Raw genomic sequence first — 18,700 nt, forward strand, 5'->3', positions numbered from 1 at the left:
GGGGGGTTGATTGGTGAAAGCCTCCAGGGAGGTGATAGAAACATGGCTTATAGCTGTGGCAAATGGTATCACTAACCCTCAAAGAAGCAGCTGCGTGTCCTTTACTCATGAAGGCATCACTCGACATAGACTCCATCAACTAGTCACCAACTTTTCTTTCATAGCTTTCGTAACAGCTGAGAAAAAATGTGGAAGAGATTACCCAGACCTTTCTGAGGGAAGTTTCAGGCCTGGATACAATATCAAGGTCACACTGACCCCTCATGTTGATGACTTGTGGCTGGACCAGGATAGAGGGAGTGCAATTATCTTCATCTTCCTTGGCCACTCAGCTGCCTTTGATACCATCAGTTATGGTGTCCTTCTCTATGATCTCTGGAATTTTAGAGTGAGAAACACTGTTTAGAATCATTCTGCTAATCCCTGTCAGAATAGTTCTAATAGGTATCTGTTATAAAATGTTATACAGCTTCTGGAGCCACCGAGGGATATCACCTATTGACAAAGATCAGGATTTATCAATATGCTGATAATGCTCATTTTGATCTGTATATGGTTAAGATAGAAAAGATGCTGTCCCATGGCCTGGAGCTGTTAGAGTCTGAAAGGGATAAACTGCTTTAAAGTCTCAGCATGACTAAGTGGTTTTGGTTCGGAAACCATCTAAGGTCAGGGATATATCACTGTTAGTTCTGGGTAAGTCACACTCCCAGTTTGTAATAGGTGGCAATTGTGTTCAAGAGGGACTCTGCACAATTTTATCTTCTGCACCAGTTATGACCATTCCTGGATCAGGAGACCTTACACAATCATTCATGCCATGGTCACGGTTGAATTACAAGAAAGTACTGAAGTTGGGATAGCTCTTGAAAACTACCTGCAAGCTACAACCACTCCGGAATGCAGCTTCAGGTCACTTCCCTTAAATGCTGGATATAACATAACCTAAGTAGTACTCCTTGTTGATAGTGGCCCCTACTCTTCCCCAAGACCTGCATGTCCTTACCCTCCTGGTCTCCCCCCCCCCCCCCCCCCAAAAAAACCCTGCTTGAGGACTAGGTTTTAGTGAGTATTAAGTTCAAACACACCCCAACCAGGCACCCAGATGAAACCTAGCTTCCTAATAAATGATAGCCGTCCGTTTACTCAGAGCCAAGCTGCACTAAAAGCCTCTAATACAGGAAACACAATGTTGCCAGCCAATCAAGACAAAAAAAAGCTACAAAACAGACAGAAGATATTAGAAACACCAGTCAAGCAGAACACAGCAAACTCCAAGACCAATAAACACAGACCAAGACTCCCAACCAATCAGGATGAAGAAAAAACCATTCTGGCACAGCGTAGGCCAGCACCAAATTTAAAACAGAAACGGCTGTGAAAGTCTGACTCACAGACGAACACTATACAGAAGCCTGATGGTGGCAGATGAGATTCTGCCAAAACGTTGCTACAATTTTAAAAGCACAACTATAATGACGTGGGAAAATACCTGAACAAAGCTGAATAACATACATACATACATACATACATACATACATACACACATACACACACACACACACACACACACACTTTCATCCACATCTAAGGGCATCTTGCTAATTTTATATGGCAAAAATTAATAAGAAAAAAAGGTGACATCTTCCTCCTAGTTCCAATCACAATCTAAATAACCATTCCTTCTGATAGCAAATTCAACTGTCAAGGAATGGGACCAGAGAAAGCAGTGAAAGATGTTGGCATGCGAAAGGGAAAAATATTTTTCATAAATCCATAAATATTTCAATTGCTTTAAATGTCCATTTTTCATGATGACAGATTATCTATCATTATTTCAGGCCAGCATGGAAATTTAAGACAAGGGAGATCTCCATTCATCCCACATGATTCATTGCAAGGATTTCCCTTCGCAGGTCTGGGAACGATAAACATTTCAAAAACAAGAGCTTTTCTCCAACTCTATAAAAAATAATTTAAAATATACTCCATGTGATGACAGTGAATGGGATTTAAAGCTTGATTACACATTTTCAAGGTAACTGTTTCTACCGAGTAGAGTAGAACAAATTCAAGAATCTGGATCTGATCAGTCATACTATCTACATCTCCTTTGTTGGAGGAGAACATCTCTCAAGGCCTTTGGCCCAGTCATTCCCCAGAGATTGGAGAAGAGAAAAGCTCTTAGAAGAGCTAATTGTCTCCTCTTTAACACTGCAATATCTCTTAAAGCATTTGCCTCTTGCTTCAAATACTATACATTGATGTCAATGAAGGTACTTAAAACTATGATTGGTACATGGTGGAAGCTTTGAATCAAGACAACCCCAATTTTCCTTCTAAAATTAGGCCTTAAAATCACTTCCATAAATGTTGGTGACAGGGTATTTTCAGGAGACTATGTGACTATCTGTGTTGTGGTCTAGACAAGAACATCAAGGGTTTCATATCTGCCCACCTAGTGATGTTATGTAGCTACTAACGCATTAATCCAGAGCCAATCTGTTCTTTGAAACAAAAAGAGTTTCCTACATACCCTAAAAAGAATGCACCCTGAAAACAATAGTGTGATAAATAGTTCTGACGTACTTCAATACATTTTAAATTTAAAAACTTCCAATTATGAACAAAAACTAGACTGCATCATTTCAATGTTCTTTTGCCCTGCTTTTCAATTTCAATTTTCATGATATTCTATCCAGTATAGCAGGAAGAAAGAGGTAATTTTAAGCTTGCTTCTTCTGAAATGAATGTGAAAATTACTGGACTTGTGCATTGGGCTATGTGGCTTATTTAAATCTGGTGGAAAATGTTGTACAGGCACCATGAAGTGCTAAGGCTGACTGGGAGATGTCCTCCCAGGCAAAATGTTTTATTTTACAAACCAATATTCAACACAAATATGGTCAGAGGAGGTTCATGTAAGCGGAGAAGTTTATCTGTAAATTAACGACTTTGTTTTAATTTTCATATGAAAATGCAAACTTGAGATTCCCATGAAAAAAGAATCCAGAAATACAGGTATGAACAGATTTTAATAGCCATGATGAATTATTATTTATATTTTTATCTTGCCTTTTTTATATATTTAGTCAACTCAAGGCAGCAAACGTTCCTAGCACTGCACATTTGTCTTAAAAAGCCCATAAAATGAAGCAAGTTACATTCCTTGGAAACATATGTCATTTTGCTGTCCCTTTTTTAGTGAAAGGAAGTATGACAAGTTTTAAAAAATGCTTAGAAAGGGGAATTATTGTGGTTGATACCCAGTATGTCCCAAGTTGTGATGAGTTGTGAGGAGAAGAATATCATGCGAAAGCAGAATGTTTGGCTACTGGCTCAGAAATGGTTCCTCAATTATACTGATATTTCTACAGTGCTTTGCATGAACATCATTTCTGAGAATTTACACAGCCACAAACTGCCTATTTTTAGTGGGCTGTGCAGGGTCAATATCTACTATGAAATGTCATACCGTAAAGCCTCACAAGGAAGAGAAATATGGCCTTCATTAAGGGAAAACTAAATCAATACAATATGATTTTCATTTAGTTGCCTCACGCTGGCAATAAAGTGTATCACAATTGCAACAGCTCTCTGAAAAGAAGATTTAAGCAAGCCACTGAAGATTAATAATTGCTTATAATGTTGGAGCCTTCCACTTGCCACTAGGACTTAGGAAATATTTATGTTCTTCAAAGAACACTGAAATCAGGTATACAGTACTTCAAGTGTCATCCATCCATACAATATAAATACACACCAACACCACGCTAGAATAAATGTAAGAAACAGCCATGATTTGCAAATGATTTGTATGAGCCATACAATGTGCAAAAAATTATATATTTACTGCTTCCTCCATTCCTCCCCGCATTTATTCTGCCTTTCTCAGTGACTAAAAATGTAAGAGCCAAAAAAGACATTAACACCTAGGGTTGAAGCTCCACCATGAGAGTCCTCCCCTCCTCAGTCAGAATAAAAAAATACATACCTAAAGAATAATCTTCTCTACCAATAGTTTATTGAAATGGTCATTAATCACAAGGGACAAGTTTTGATGCCTAAAAAACTAAAGTTATTGCTGCTGTCTGATCGGTTTGAAACTGCATTGTGCAAGTTTGACCAAGAATTCACCTAACGCAAGGAATTACAGGTAGTCCTTGACTTACAACAGTTCATTTAGTGACAGTTCAAAGTTACAATGGCTCTGAAAAAAGTTACTTATGACCATTTTTCAGAGTTACAAACATTGCAGCGTCCCCCAGAATCATATGATCAAAATCCAGATGCTTGGCAACTGACTCACATTTATAATATTTACATACAAGCCATGCCCAGCCAATCACATGACCACCAAGCCACACCCACAAATTAGGCCACGCCCACAGAACCAGTTAGTGGTCCCTGGGATCTAAAATTATGAGTTTGGTGGTCTCTGAGGTCCAAAAGGTTGGCGACCCCTGGGCTAAGCTACCTCGCTTTAGACAGGAGCTCGCATGCAGCACCTCCCAACTCTTCTCCTCCCTCCTTCTCCTCCTCCTCGTCGTCGACCCTTGGGGTCTCTCCCTCCCCCGCCCCTCTCCCCTTCGGGGGTGGGAGGGAGGGGGCGTGACTTCAATCCCACTTCCTCGTCGAAGGGGGAGGTGAAGAATCGGGTTGGTGCAGTGCGCCTGCGCACCGGGCGCGACACCCCAACTAAACACTCGGCGTCTGGCAATTCGGCCGTCCGGAAGCGGCTGGCGAGCGGAGAAGCGCTGTAGGTTTGAGAGGAAAAGAGAGGCCGACGGTTGCTTTGGTTGGTTGGTGGGTGGGTGGGGCCGCGTGCGCTGTAACCTGCCTGTAGCTTCGGGACGAACAAAGGGCAGGGTCCGGAGCGGTGGGCTGAGGCTTCATGGAGATCCCGCTCCTTCTTCCGTTGCGGACGCTCGCCTGCTGTTGGGAAAGGTCTGTGGAGGCTACGTGCGTGGAAGGGCTCCGCCTCGGGACCCAGCCAGAAGCCTGAGGTCGACCGCCGGCTGCGAAGCCTCCGGGGCAGTCGAGAGAGCGACGTTCAACGGCCTCCGGCGCGCTGATTGCAGCAACCTCCAGCCCCAGCAGCCTGGAGGAGGCGGCGGCGGCGGCGACAAGCGGGGCTTCGAGCAGAACAGCGTCGCTAAATCCTAGGGGCCCTCGACCTTCCCTCCGTGTTTTTCCTCTTGCTTGTCTCTCCCACCGCCCGTTTTCCTCTTTCGCCTTTCCCAGAAAAAAACAAAGCTCTGTCCGAGAAGCTGTTGCCATCGGCTGCGCTTCTTTGCCCCGGACTTGAAGGGACTGCGATTTTGGGCAAGCCCCAAGAGAGGCATCCAGGCAGGCCGAAGGGGAGCTCCTTTGGGGCCATCCAAAGGGAAAGACTGCTTGGCCTTGGCTCCAAACGGCGGGATACGAATATTTTTCCTCTCTGCCTGTGAATAAACTGGCTCCATATAAGCCCCTAACCTGTGCCGTATCGCTTAGATCAGAACAGCTCCGGGCTTATTGGATGTGATTTGTTCCCCCTCCCCCATTTTTTTAAAAAACGGTGACAATTTTTTTCTTCTTCACTCTCCCACCATTTTAAGTGTTTCCGAGAGTATTTGAAGTGGGGTGACTGGATGGAGAGGTATACGAGATTACTTTTTGGCTTCTTTTGATTGTGGAGCAGACTGATATGAATAGGTGCTCGTAATAGGCACGGAGCATCTCGTCGAAGAAGAATTTTTAACAAGAAGATAGCGATTTTTAAAAGCTGAAAATGATTCTGAAGTGGATTTTGCCTTACTGGAGCTACTTGTCCTCTGTGCCCATTTTGGTCCTGTTTAACTGTTACCCCCTCCCAGCGAGTGCAGATAATTCCAACCTAATATATTATACAGCTCTCATAAATGTCACTGTGTTGAATCCTGATCGTTCAACGTCTGCTTCAATAACACTTGAACGGGCACGCTATGGACAAACTTCTCCCAAAATAGGTGTCAAAGGCCTACTTCTGGCACCTTTGCCAATCAATGGAGGTAGGTCTCTCTTTTTTTTTTGTAGCTTTTCCATTTGTTACTATGTGCTGCAGTTTGAAGCAGTTGATTTTGATTAAAAGTATGTGCAGAAGTCTCTTCATTCCAGAATCCCAAAGTTCAGGAGGCATTTTTACATATCCTTACTTAAATAATATATTATAATGAAGCTGAACTATTTTCAAGCTGACCAAGCTGACCAAGGACAAATTGGCTGACATCTAGGTGTACATCATGTATAAAATAGTAAATAAATATATATAGTTTATATGTTGTGGGGTTTAATGCTGTAAGACACCAGAGTCACCAGTGTGTGAATTCAGTAGCGATATAAATATGTTTAATATATAAATGGAATAGTGTTTCATAATCTTAGAGGATAGGACAGGACAGGACCTGGGAAACTCTATACCATAGTTGTGTTAGTATCATAAAAGCATGAATCATGAAAATCATGATTCTTGGGTGCCAGTTTGGTGTAATGCTTAAGGTGCTGGCCTAGAAATCAGGGGACAGTGAGTTCTAGTTGCATCTTAGATATGAAAGCTGGTTGGGTGACTTTGGACCAGTCACTCAGTCTCAATCCAGCCTACCTCACCGTGTTACTGTGGGGAAAATAGGAGGAGGAAGGAGTATTAGGTATGTTTACTGCCTTGAGTTACTTATAAAGTAAGAGAGGGCGGGATAAAAGTCAATAAATAAATAATGAAGGATTACAATGGTGCATTTTATTGGTAATGTTATCAACCAGAGGAATAGTAATAGGCTTCCCATTAAACTGCTTCTTAGTTTTGTTTTCATAGAAAGTATGGAACGAATTGTGGTGAGTATTCAAGGTCATTGAAGAGCATTTTTAGATAAGCTTCTTTTACAAAAATAAAACCACAGAATCAAATTGGCTGTTGAAAAAAGTTGCTGCTGAATGTCATGATTTTTGAGAATATAGCATTAAAATGTATGTAGGGATGAATGGTGTGCATAGAATCTTTAATCAGCAGTTGATCTAAATAAATATATTTAGAATTTCTAAGTTGTATTGCTATTTTTGAAGATAAGAAATTGGTGGGAGAACTTGTTTGAAAAGAACTGTGGGATATAAATCAAATACATAAAAATAATTACAACTGTTTTCAATAACACAAACTTTGTATAATATTCAACACTTCCATATTTTTCTTGACTACGTCTAGAAACAGTAATGATTAAATTACTCCACTTTCTATTATCCTGGAAGTTTATTTAGCTTGCTTGTAAAAATGCCTATGGATCCACATACACAAGAAGAAAGTATAAGTTAACATATTTATTTAGAACCTATTTATTCTTTCTTCTAATATGAGTTGCAGGAAAATGTGAGAGACCAAAGTAAAAATGTATTGTGGAATCAAGTATGTTTTGAAAGTAAGAATTTAGTAATTTTTTTCCTTGAAGGATGAAAAAGTGCCATGAAGTCCCACTGTAAGTTGTTTCAGAGCTAATTTGAAAAATAAGTTTATATTTACATTTATTTATTTGTATCCTATCTTTATTATTTTTACAAATAACTCAAGATGATGAATATAGCCTTTGTCGTCTTATTTTCCTCACAACAGTACCCTGTGAGGTGAGTTGGCTGAAAGATAATACCTCACCCAAGGTCACCCAGCTGGTTTTCATGGCTATGGCAAGATTAGAACTCATGGTTCTAGTCATTTTCTAGCCTGGTGCCACAACCACTAGAGTCTAGTGACTAGACCAAAGTGGCTTACCTTTCTAGCATAGTGATTTTATTCTCTCTCTCTCTCTCTCTCACACACACACACTTGATATAGGTAGCAAAATCTTAATCTCCTTGAACTTCAATTTCATTTCCTATTCTTTTGAGTCTTCTGGGTGCTTTCCCCCCCAATATTAGGTATTACATTTTTTTTGTATTTTAAATTGGCTGAAAATACTCATTTGGGGCATTTTTCAGTATTCAAAGTGTCTTAAAATACCATATCATGTAAATCAATTATTTTTCATAAAACAACTGTACACAATAGTGCTTTTTCTGTTGACTGCAAAAAATTAAAAGTAAAGTTTTCATGTGTCTAAACTATGAAATGGCTAGAGAGTGTTTTGAAGTGCTATAGCATGGTACAAAGAAATACTATTGCATATTCTTAAATTTTATTTGCCATCATTTTCAGAAGATTTCTATAATATGCTAAATCTAGACCAGAGCTGTCAAACTCCCGACCCGTGGGCCCGAAGCATCATGCACTGGCCACGCCACGCCCAGATAAGTGAAGGGGGAAAAGTCCCTATGCGTTATGTGATGACATGAGTTTAACACCCCTGATCTAGACCATTTGGAATATGATAATTACCAGAGGCATGAAATCTGGGGGGGGGGGGGAATTTTCAGTTAATGAAGTTGTGTCAAAATCACTAGTTTTTCTCCAGTCCAGATAACTGTTAATGGTTAACAGGAATTATGCTTTAGTGCAATCTCTTCTGAAGTAGATAATCATGGCAAAGATTTTACACTCTCTTATGAGACTTACTGCACATAAGTAAACATCCCATTGTAGAAAGCAGCCAGCTTCTCTCTCATACCAAGGTCTGAGACCCTAGAAAGAGTGCAGAAAAGAGCAACAAAGATGATAAAGGATTTGGAGGCTAAATTGTGTGATTAACGATTGAGAGAATTAGGGATGCCTAGCTATCAAAGAAAGGAGATTTTTGTTGGTGAGAGGGGAGAATGATAACTATATTCCGGTACTAGAGGGGCTGTCACAGAGAAAAGAGGATTGACCTATTCTTCAAAGCATCAGAGAACAGGACAAGTATTAAATGGGTGGGGGCTTGTTAAAGAGAGATCCAACCTTGAAGTAAGGAGAAATTTTCTGACAATGAGAACAATTAATCAAAAAAATAGCTTGCCTCCCAAAGTTGTGGGTGCTCCCTCACTGGAATTTTTTAAAAAATAGAATGGACAACCATTTGACAGGGATGGTATAAGGTCTCTTGCCTTGAGCAGGGGATTGGACTAGAAGACTTAGGAGGTCAGCTTCCAGCCCTATGATTCTATGTTCTGTGTGCTAAATCTGCTCTAGAAAATCTTTCAAGCCTCCAAAAAGAGTTGTTTGGGGTTTTGGGAAGGCTGTGGCGTGAGTGGGAACAAATGGACTATTTTGCTGCTGGTATATTTTCTATTGGATAGCAGCCTTACTTGTTTAACATCATAGTATACCATAAAGTGGCTTGGGATTATGGCAGGATAACGTGCTAATGGGCCTGTAAATAAGTGAGCATTTCTTCTAGGGCAGTAAACTGTAATTTGAAACTGTGGCTTGTTGGCTTCATGTGATGAATTAATGTTTTGTTTGTGGGTTCTTCAATTATTTCTGCTTTGTTTTTGTTCTTTGTCCAAGCCTCTGACAATTCCATAAAGGCTTAAAGCGAATGGGTTTAAAAATGGCAAATGCAATTTAATATAAGCACATGCCAAATGATGCACATTGGAACAGAAACCCTAGAGATTCCATATATGTTAATGGGAATTGTGCTGGTAATGACTGATCAGGATGATCATAGAGTCACATTGGGAAACTCAGTGAAAATGTCAACTCAGTGTATAGTTGGTATTTTAAAAAAGATAGATCCATGCTTTGAATTAATGGGTAGGGAGGTGAACATAAAGCTACTAATATAGTCCTCACATAAATCTGTGATAAGTCATATTAAGTCATACATGGTATGAAGAAATGTGACAAATATTACTTTTTTGTCCCTCTCAATCTTAAAATTTAAGTCATCTATTTAAATGTAGGGACAGACAAATCTATAATTCTTTTCAAGGTAAATGTTTGATTGCACTGTCAATTAATTGAGGATTTAAAAGGGAATGGGGTTATTTCATAGAGGTTTAGAGTGACAGTGGCCAGGAGTCTTGGCAGTTTATTTTTTCTGAATCACAATAACATATTTTAACTACCAACTGCTAAGGAGTGAAGTGAAAAAGGTATCCACCTTTCTGTCTTTTTATATGAACTTATTAAATAAATGTAGTTGGTCACTGATATCTAGAATGCCAGATAAATCACTTAAATGATCCAACAGATTTCTCATCTTGAAATAGAAGCAACCATAAAGTGGTGGGGAATCAGTCATAAAATTATAAAAAAATGATAAAGACAACATATAAATGTGACTCATTATAAGTAATAACTTTTTAGTAAACTAATAGTTAAAGCAAACCATAGCTCAGCATGATTTATGATCTAATAAAGAATCTTCTTATGGCTGCTATTTTTCCATGGGAGAAAATGTAATAGGAGTGTGCTGTTCTGCCCCAAACAGACCACTGTTCCACCACCCCCAGAGGTGGGAGGAAATACATATATTTTATTACTTTAAAAATTAGTGATAATAACCTAATTTCATTGATGTACAATATTTAGGAAATTTCTCAGCTTGGAGGGAATTGGGACAGTAAGTACTTTCCTATCATAGTCTGTTGCTCAAGATTGTTTTAGTTTATGTAATGTTCATATATATATTTAGCAGACCGTGTTACAATATATATATATATTTATCACACACCTCAAAACCTATTTAGAAAATTTATATGTTAGATGTAAGCATAAGACTTTTGTTATATCCCTGTTGGAATCTGACTCCGAGGGAGAGGTGGAACAGCTGACAGGGAATGGGAATGTGGCTCCGGTGGCTGTGGAGGAAACTGGGGAAGGGCTCAGTCCGGCTGGACATTCAGAGGAAGACCCAGGCCCACCCCGTCTTCATCCTAGGGCACGCAGGGAGGAATGGAGAAGGGAGCAATGTGGGTTACGGGGAGAAAAAGGCTCTGATTCCATTCATTAGCTGAAGTTGGGAAAACAGGATAAAGAGGGTGTTTGCGCACAGCTCCTTGCTGGAAGCAAAGCATGAATTATTTTGGTTTGTCAAGTGTTATCTGAGTTCTGGCGTCCTCCCAACTGTGTGTGTTTCATTATCTTTTGAAGTCTGCAATTCCTTATCCTACCCTGCCACGTTAATTGCTGCAGGGTGGTTTGTGTTAGTTTTTATTTATAATTTATATGTACTTTGGGTTTGGATGGAATTTCTTCCCTTTAAAAACTGTTCTTGGGAGAGTTTTTTCTCCAGCCGAAGATAACTGGACTGGGGGCCCAGTTGGAGGTATTAAAGTTACTTTCCCTATTTTTGTGACTTTGTTGCTTTTGTGTTATGTCCCAGGTCATCACAGCTTTATGTAAATTGTGCTGGAAAGAATTGCATGTATATTGAGATCAAGCAAAGAGTATGGTAGTATTTTTTTAAAAAAATAGGTTATTTCCAAATCTTATCAGTGATATTCTCAGCAATTTTATTCTTTATATCATTCCATAATTTATCATCAATGTTTCAATTTATGCAGTTTTTCAGTATTTTCATTATTACGATGTCAATGATGCAGTTGAAACTGAATCCTCTTGGCCTCTAGGAGTAGTAAATATAAGTCAGGCATAGTTGTAATCAGCTTTGTGTATCCAATCTTAAAATCAGATAATCTAAATTGCATAGTTTGCAAAATAGGGATTAAATCACATTAGCATTCAGATGACTCTAAAGTAATGTTATAACTGCTGTATGTCTGTATCGGTAGTTGTATCGCAAAGGTTGTGTACACATATTACAAAATAAGGAAAATAGTCAACTGCACTAGGGTAATGGATAGCACTGCATAGGACACATCTTTCCACATTGTATAGCTTAATGAGGCTTGAATCTGAATTTTACACTTTTCACTAAGAACATAAAATTGGACACTGGCCCATCTAGTCCAGCAGTCTGTTCTAACAGTGGTCAACTGAGTACAAAAGAAAGCCCACTACTCTCCCAGGCCTTCAGAGGCAATCACACTGCCATCCAAGCTAATAGATATTGATCCCCATGATGACTACTCATGAGGATATATAGACAGGTTAACTGAGGTAATTAATATAATTTATAATTTGCTTATGAATGGGCCCTAAAAACCATCTGTCTTAATTCTTTCCATTTGTATGTTATTAAATAAGGGAGAGTAGATCAGGAAGAGCAAATTGCTACTAATTTTTAAGGTATTCATTTTTTTTACTGTATTCAATTTCTACTTCATTTTTTCAAGGACAACATAATTCTTTTGTTCATAATTTTTCTAATTTTGAATTAATATATTAAAACCTTTGTTAATTGAGCTGCCACAGGCAGTTGCTGGAGGTTCAATACAGGCCACATGTGAATGTCTCTCTGTTTGTGGGGAGGATTTTCAGCACTAGAGCAAGCCTCTCAGGGTCTCCCCTAACTTCTTACCTGAGACTCCATCCACTTAATGATTGCAACCAGAATTGCCAGGATTACGGTCATTGAAGGAAGAAGTCATGTGACATCTATCTCACTTAACGACTGTTTTGCTCAATGACCCAGATTCCAGTCCCAATTGTAGTCTTAAGTCGAGGGCTACCTATAGATAGGAAAAGTGCTCAGCCTGTCAGTTTTGTAGTCCTTCTAGTCCCTTAATCCTTCCTGGTATTTGATCAGGCTTCACCCATCAGACTGCAAGGGGGAGTCTTTATGACATTGAAGAACTCTCTAGTGACATGTAAGTTTGTTATAGTGTTCCACTTGCTTGGCCTTTCTTTGCCGCTATTCAGCCTGCATTTCTTTTTCTTTTCTTTTTTTTTTGAAAATTTTATTTGGGTTTTCACAAAAACAAAATACAAATAAAACATCTTTTTTGAGAATAGCATGGTCCCAGGTTATCACTTCTTCATACAGACACAAAACTCAATTTCATGCTCATTTTTATATTCTATTCCATATCTTATTACCATTTTATATTTTCTACATAATTTTTCCCCTCTTTTAATTTTCTCAACTTTGTTTTAATTATCTCAATTCAAATCATTATATTTATACTTTTGTCTGTCCTGTTACAATTTCACATTATCTTTTCTTATTAAGCAAATTTTTCCCGGTAGTTACCAATTAGAGTATGACACCTTTATATCCTTTAATTTTATCCATTCAAGCTCTTATTTAAGCTTCAATGTATATCTTTAAGATTATAGCATTCAATATAATACATAACTTCCAATCGAATTCTGCTTGGTACATTCTTAAAATAGACACTATATTCTTAAAAAGAAAAAATATGTAAATAAAACACATTCCATTCCAATTTAATTCTATCATTAATATGCATTAAAATCTTAACATCTTTAACATTTCTTTTCAATTGAATATCATACTTCCTTGGGAACACTTATAAACTTTCCATAGTTAATTCTTTTTTTCCCATATTTCTGACTTATATTTTTATAAATCATTACTAATAATTAAAAATGTTCCCTTTTAATTCTCTCAATCATTTTAATTCATTTATTTATTAACAAACATCCCACTGCATTACAATAAATGTTTTATCCATCATCCTATTTTCTAAAGTTATTTCTATTTGTAATATAACAAAGCTATCTTATGTACCTTTGCAGAATCCCTTTTACAATTAAATTTTCACCCATTATCTCTAAACAAACTTATGGTTACAATCCTTATATCTTTTCCCTGTTTCTCCATTTCTTGTTTCTGTCTTTTACAACTTCTTTTCCTTGCCTTCTTCCCCCTCTTCTTCTCCCTCCCCTTTTTACCCCCTCATCTCTCTACTTCTCTCATCTGTAATCCCCTCTTCTGTTGCTTTCTAATATTATACTTATGTTTCAAATTGTTCTTCTTTTTGGTTGTTTTTTCTAATCTTAAACCTTTCACTCTTTCCCCCCTTTTCTTCCCCCCCCACTTAAAATTATTTGATCATTAAAGATGGCTTCTTCTTGTCCCAATCTTCTTGTTCTGCAAGCGTTTCTTGTTGCTTCTCATAGTTCCAAATCTCCATTTCTAAGAATTGAAACACAAAGCCAAAATAACTTCTCCCTTCTTGTGTGTCTTCTTCCCATTTTTTAAGTTCCGTTTTCAGTTCTTCTAAGAGTGATACCATTTTAAAAACTTTTAAACAACCACCCAGTTATTTTTAGTCATCTAGATGCAAAAACCAAAAATCATCAAGTAATCCAAATAATCCAAGGCTGTTTCTACTTGCTTCTTTTTTCCACTTTCTCTTCCTGGGGTTCTATTATTTTGTTACCAAGTTTCCATTAAAATGTATCTTTGAGGAATCTTGTTAAAATTTCACTGTAAGTTCCTTTTAATTACAGTTCCATTCCTTAATTCCAGGCAGTCTCCTCCATTTTTCCAGATCCTGCCCTTCTATTCTTTTTTTTTCTCCTTTCCAGCTTTTAAAAACTTTTAAATGTCCAGAAATCTTTATTATCCCTTTGATTTTTATTTTCAGCTTAGATGCCTGTTAATGTCAAAGTGGATTTTTTTTCAGTTTCTTGCTTAAGTCTCTTAGCTGTCAGTATAAGGAAGGGAAGAAAAAAAACTTAATCCTTTCCCTTCTTTCTCTCCTTTGCACTTCAAAATCTTCTTTGGGAACAATGTTGTTAAGTTTAAATTCCAGGGTACCTTATTTGTTGCTTTTGCTGTTTGACCTGGTCAACCAAAACTTTCTCTTCTTATTTTCCTCCTGCACATTCTTTTCCGGTCGAAATCTTCTTTGTGGTGGCCATTTCTGACCACCGCTACAACCGCCTTCGGGAAAGGGAGTAATGGCCAGCTGGGGAGGAGAGATGCGGCTCTCCTCAACCCTGCTGGCAGTCTCCCCCCTCTTCACCACCTCTACGGGGTGGCTTAGCCCCGAAACCAGCCGGCTTGGGGCGCTCCAGCGGCGAGTACGGATCGAAGCCTCGGAGAGATGAGGTTTCAGTCTGTCACCGAAGAAGATCAAACCGGAAGTCCTATTCAGCCTGCATTTCTCATAGTGCTGTCTTTACTGTGGATAGTTCTTCAAACTTGCCGTTCTTTGAGATTAATAATGGATCAGTTTGCTGGTCATTATATGTATAGGTCTTGTTCTTGGTCTGGAGGATCACTGAAATGATTTTGTGGTTTCCATCAAGCCAGTTTGGTGAATCTGTGTTTTCAATCTAAGAACAGTTATTGAGGTCTGTGTGATGACATCTTTAAACTGCATTTGCTTTTCAGAACAGGTTCCTACAAGAGGTAAATTGCTGGAGGGTCTTTCATTAAGTATATCTTGAAAACATTGGATTTATCCTTGCTGTCTGCCAGTGTTGAATGGTGTTCTTACAATCCTTGGTTATATATATGGCATAAAGGGGTTATGTGCAGGTTGAGGACTTACTGGACCAATCTCTGATCTGTCCAGCACTCAGTGCTTCGCATGGCTCAGGTGAGGTGTCTTTAATGTCATGCTGATGTATTATGATGTAAACCTAGTTATGTATCTGGAACTCAGATACATCCAACTAGGTTTGTACTTGTTTGCAAATCTGAATATTGTGTTAGTGATATACAGGTTGTGCTCAGCATGCATGCTTAAAAACAGCAGGCTATTACTGTTTAGTTTCCCCACCCTATGCCTCTCAAGGACTCTATCCCAGTTATGGCTATTTGTTTGCATCCTGGCATTGAAGTCACCCAGAATGATGACAGTTGTAGAATTGTCATAACCATTGAGTTTTGAATAATCTGGTCTGGATTCATGATTCATAGAAACCTTCCTTATCCTTGTTTGCTCTCATGAGATTTGGTTTATAGACAGTGACAATGTTGATGAGGTAGATTTGCTGAGAGGAAAACAGAACTTCATAATACATCCATTTATTCCAGTGTGTGGAATAAGATCTTCAGCAGAATAGTTTTTGATTGCAAAATCTACTCCCAGAGTCCTGTTGTCTGTCTATGGTTTTCCTTTCTAATGGGACATATATTCCCTTGCTGTTTCCTGTTACGATACCTTGTCTGCAAGTCTGGCATAATGCTCTTAATAATCAGCTCTAAATCCATAATTTAAAAGTATCTCATTGCTCTTGCTTTTTTCCCAACTTTCCTAGCCATGCATATCACTGAAAAGTTAATTGTTAACATATTTCTGTTATTTGTTTTCATGAAATATCTTTGTCACTTCAAGAGATAGAAGGTGCAGCTTCAAGGAAAGATATATCACAGGTAATCCAAATTGCATCCATTTGTTTGGTGACCATTCCAACTTACGACAACACTAAAAAAAGTGACTTATGACCAGTCCCTCACTTACGACTCTCCAGCATTTACTGCTTAGGTGGACTGTGGGAACAGAGCTCAGATCTTCAGAATCTGTGCTGTTTCTGCATCCTGCCAAAATTGTTCAGCTCCACTCAGCAGGCAGGTCTTTTACTTAGTTCCCAGAGATAAGAGGGAATCCGCTTGATAGACAGCAGCAGCTTTTCCTGCTGGGTGCTGATGTCTATCCGCTTGATAGACAGCAGCACCCAGTGACTTTCTGAGGAAGCTGGCAGAGATTGTACAATCGTGGGGCACTTTGTAACTAGTTGTAAGTGAGAACAGGTTGCCAAGCACCAATATTACAATCATGTAACTGCGGGGTGTGTGTGTGTGGATGATACAACATTTTATGACAGATGAAAGGACTTTTTTGGTCATAAAGCACCCTTTCCCAGTCCGTTGTAACTTTGGATGATTGTTAAAAAGGCTGTCATAAATCAAGGATTATGTGTAGAAAGATAGTAGAAAGTGGTTCTAGACTGATCTTTCCAAAAGTTAAGGGTCTTACCTAGTGGCATAGACACGCAAGAAAGGCTTAAGAACTGAATAGGCCAAGTGATGGAATCAGCATCTGATGGGAAAACAAAAAATGTATATATTGAGCTTTTCTGTAAAATGATATAAATGACATCAGATTACATCTTTTTAAATAGGTGATTTGTAGAAGTTTGAAATTACTCTTAAATTGCTTTTCATTATATCATGGAGACTTTCCAACTTGGATATCCAGAATCTCTAGCTTGGGAAAAATATACATTACAAATGGATTCTGAATAACTGATCATAGATGACAGATGATAATGGAAAACTATTGATAATTAAACTTGCTGACATAGTTGTCTATGTCCCTTAAAATGCTGATTGATAAATCAGGCACTTTAGGTGTATAGTAGTATTCCTTATTTCCAGTAACCATTGGAATATGCTTTGAAAACCCTAGTGATTGCTTAGATATTTTTTATGGGACTGTACAGGTTAGTCATCGACTTACAATCATTTGTTTAGTTTGAAGTTGCAACAGCGCTGAAAAAAGTGACCTATGACTGTTTTTCACACTTAATGATTGTTGCAATATACCCATGGTCACAGGATCAAAATTTAGATGTGTAGCAACTGGCCTATATTTATGACAGTTGCACTGTCCCATGGTCATGTAATTACATTTGTATCTTTCCCAGCCAGCTTTTTACAAGCAAAGTCAATAGAAATCAGATTCACTTAACAACTGCAGTGATTCACTTAACAACTGTGGCAAAACAGATTGTAAAATGTGGCAAAACTCACTAACCAACTGCCTTGCTTAGCAGTAAAAATGTTGGGCTCAGTTGTGGTATAAGTCAAAGAATACATGTAATTTGATGTTGGGGTAATTTTAAGAGTTAAGTAACATACCTCAATTTATGTTTTGTTTTTCTTAATGGTTTTTGCACGTCTAATAAAAAGATGAGTAGAAGATGACATGGTAACTATCCTGACTTTTATTCTAGCTTGAAAACTGATATGGTAGTCTCAAGATTCATAAAATGTACATTATGCGAAAGTTCTGCTGGTAGAAGATAAGAGATATTAGGCACAGGTCATTTGTCTCTCTATGATGATACCTATTTCCAAACTCTGGAGCCGTTTAGTTTAGTTTAGTTTAGTTTATTGTCATTGCACCTCATACAACGAAATTAAATGCCATCTTCAGTGTACATTATAGCTATAAAAATAAAAAACACATACTTGACATTCTATAGAATTGAATTGAAAACCCGATATTGCATTAATATTGCACTATACAGTAGAATTCAATATAGTTACTGCCATGGGATAGAAGCTGTTTTTCAGCCTATTTGTCCTTGTTTTTATTATCCTGTACTGTCTGCCAGACGGTAATAGTTCAAAAAAAAAGGGTGCCCAGGATGAGATGGATCTTTAAGAATGTTTTGAACTTTCTTAAGGCAGCAGGAGCTATAAAGCTCTTCCAAAGAGGGGAGAGAGCAACCAATGATCATCTGGGCAATGAGGTTAATCCTTTGGAGTGCTGTCCTATCTGCCACTGTGCAATTGGCAAACCATACAGAGGTGTAGTAAGTTAAAATACTGTCTATGGTACAGAGGTAGAAGGTCACCAGCAGTTTTTTCATTCAGTTGTTGTTTTCTGAGAAGTCTCGGGTAGTAAAATCTCTGCTGGGGCCTTTTGACCAGTGCTGCAATGTGAGCACCCCAGGTCAGATCCTCTTTTATGATAACACCCAGAAACTTAAAACTGGCCACTTGCTCCACTGATAAGCAAGAGCTGGACGTCTTATCTATTCCTTCTATAGTCTACTATAAGCTCCTTGGTCTTATTGGTGTTAAGGATCAAGTTATTGTCTCCACACCACGAAAGCAACCGGTCAACCTCATCTCAATAGGCAGACTCATCCCCACTGGAGATGAGTCCAACCACTGTTGTATCATCTGCAAATTTAGTAATAGTATTACTTCTGTTTGTGACA

The 18,700-nt window shown here is 38.4% G+C and overlaps 1 protein-coding gene across 2 annotated transcripts in view; it reads left to right on the forward strand.

Moving 5' to 3' along the window:
- Window positions 1-4,399: 4,399 nt before the first annotated feature.
- The window catches only part of RNF130 (ring finger protein 130), a 47,064-nt gene continuing 32,763 nt past the window's right edge, over window positions 4,400-18,700 (forward strand). Inside the window, exon 1 of one of the 2 annotated variants that reach the window (XM_026686356.2) lies at window positions 4,400-6,032. In XM_026686356.2, the coding sequence (XP_026542141.1) occupies window positions 5,774-6,032 (259 nt within the window). In that variant the 5' untranslated portion in view covers window positions 4,400-5,773. The remainder of the gene's footprint in view (window positions 6,033-18,700) is intronic. The other variant, XM_087955192.1, reaches the window with a different exon arrangement.

The sequence above is a fragment of the Notechis scutatus genome, chromosome 2 (genome assembly GCF_049901735.1).
Source record: "Notechis scutatus isolate UNSWTSFEM ecotype Mainland chromosome 2, rNotScu1.2, whole genome shotgun sequence".
NCBI lineage: Eukaryota > Metazoa > Chordata > Lepidosauria > Squamata > Elapidae > Notechis > Notechis scutatus.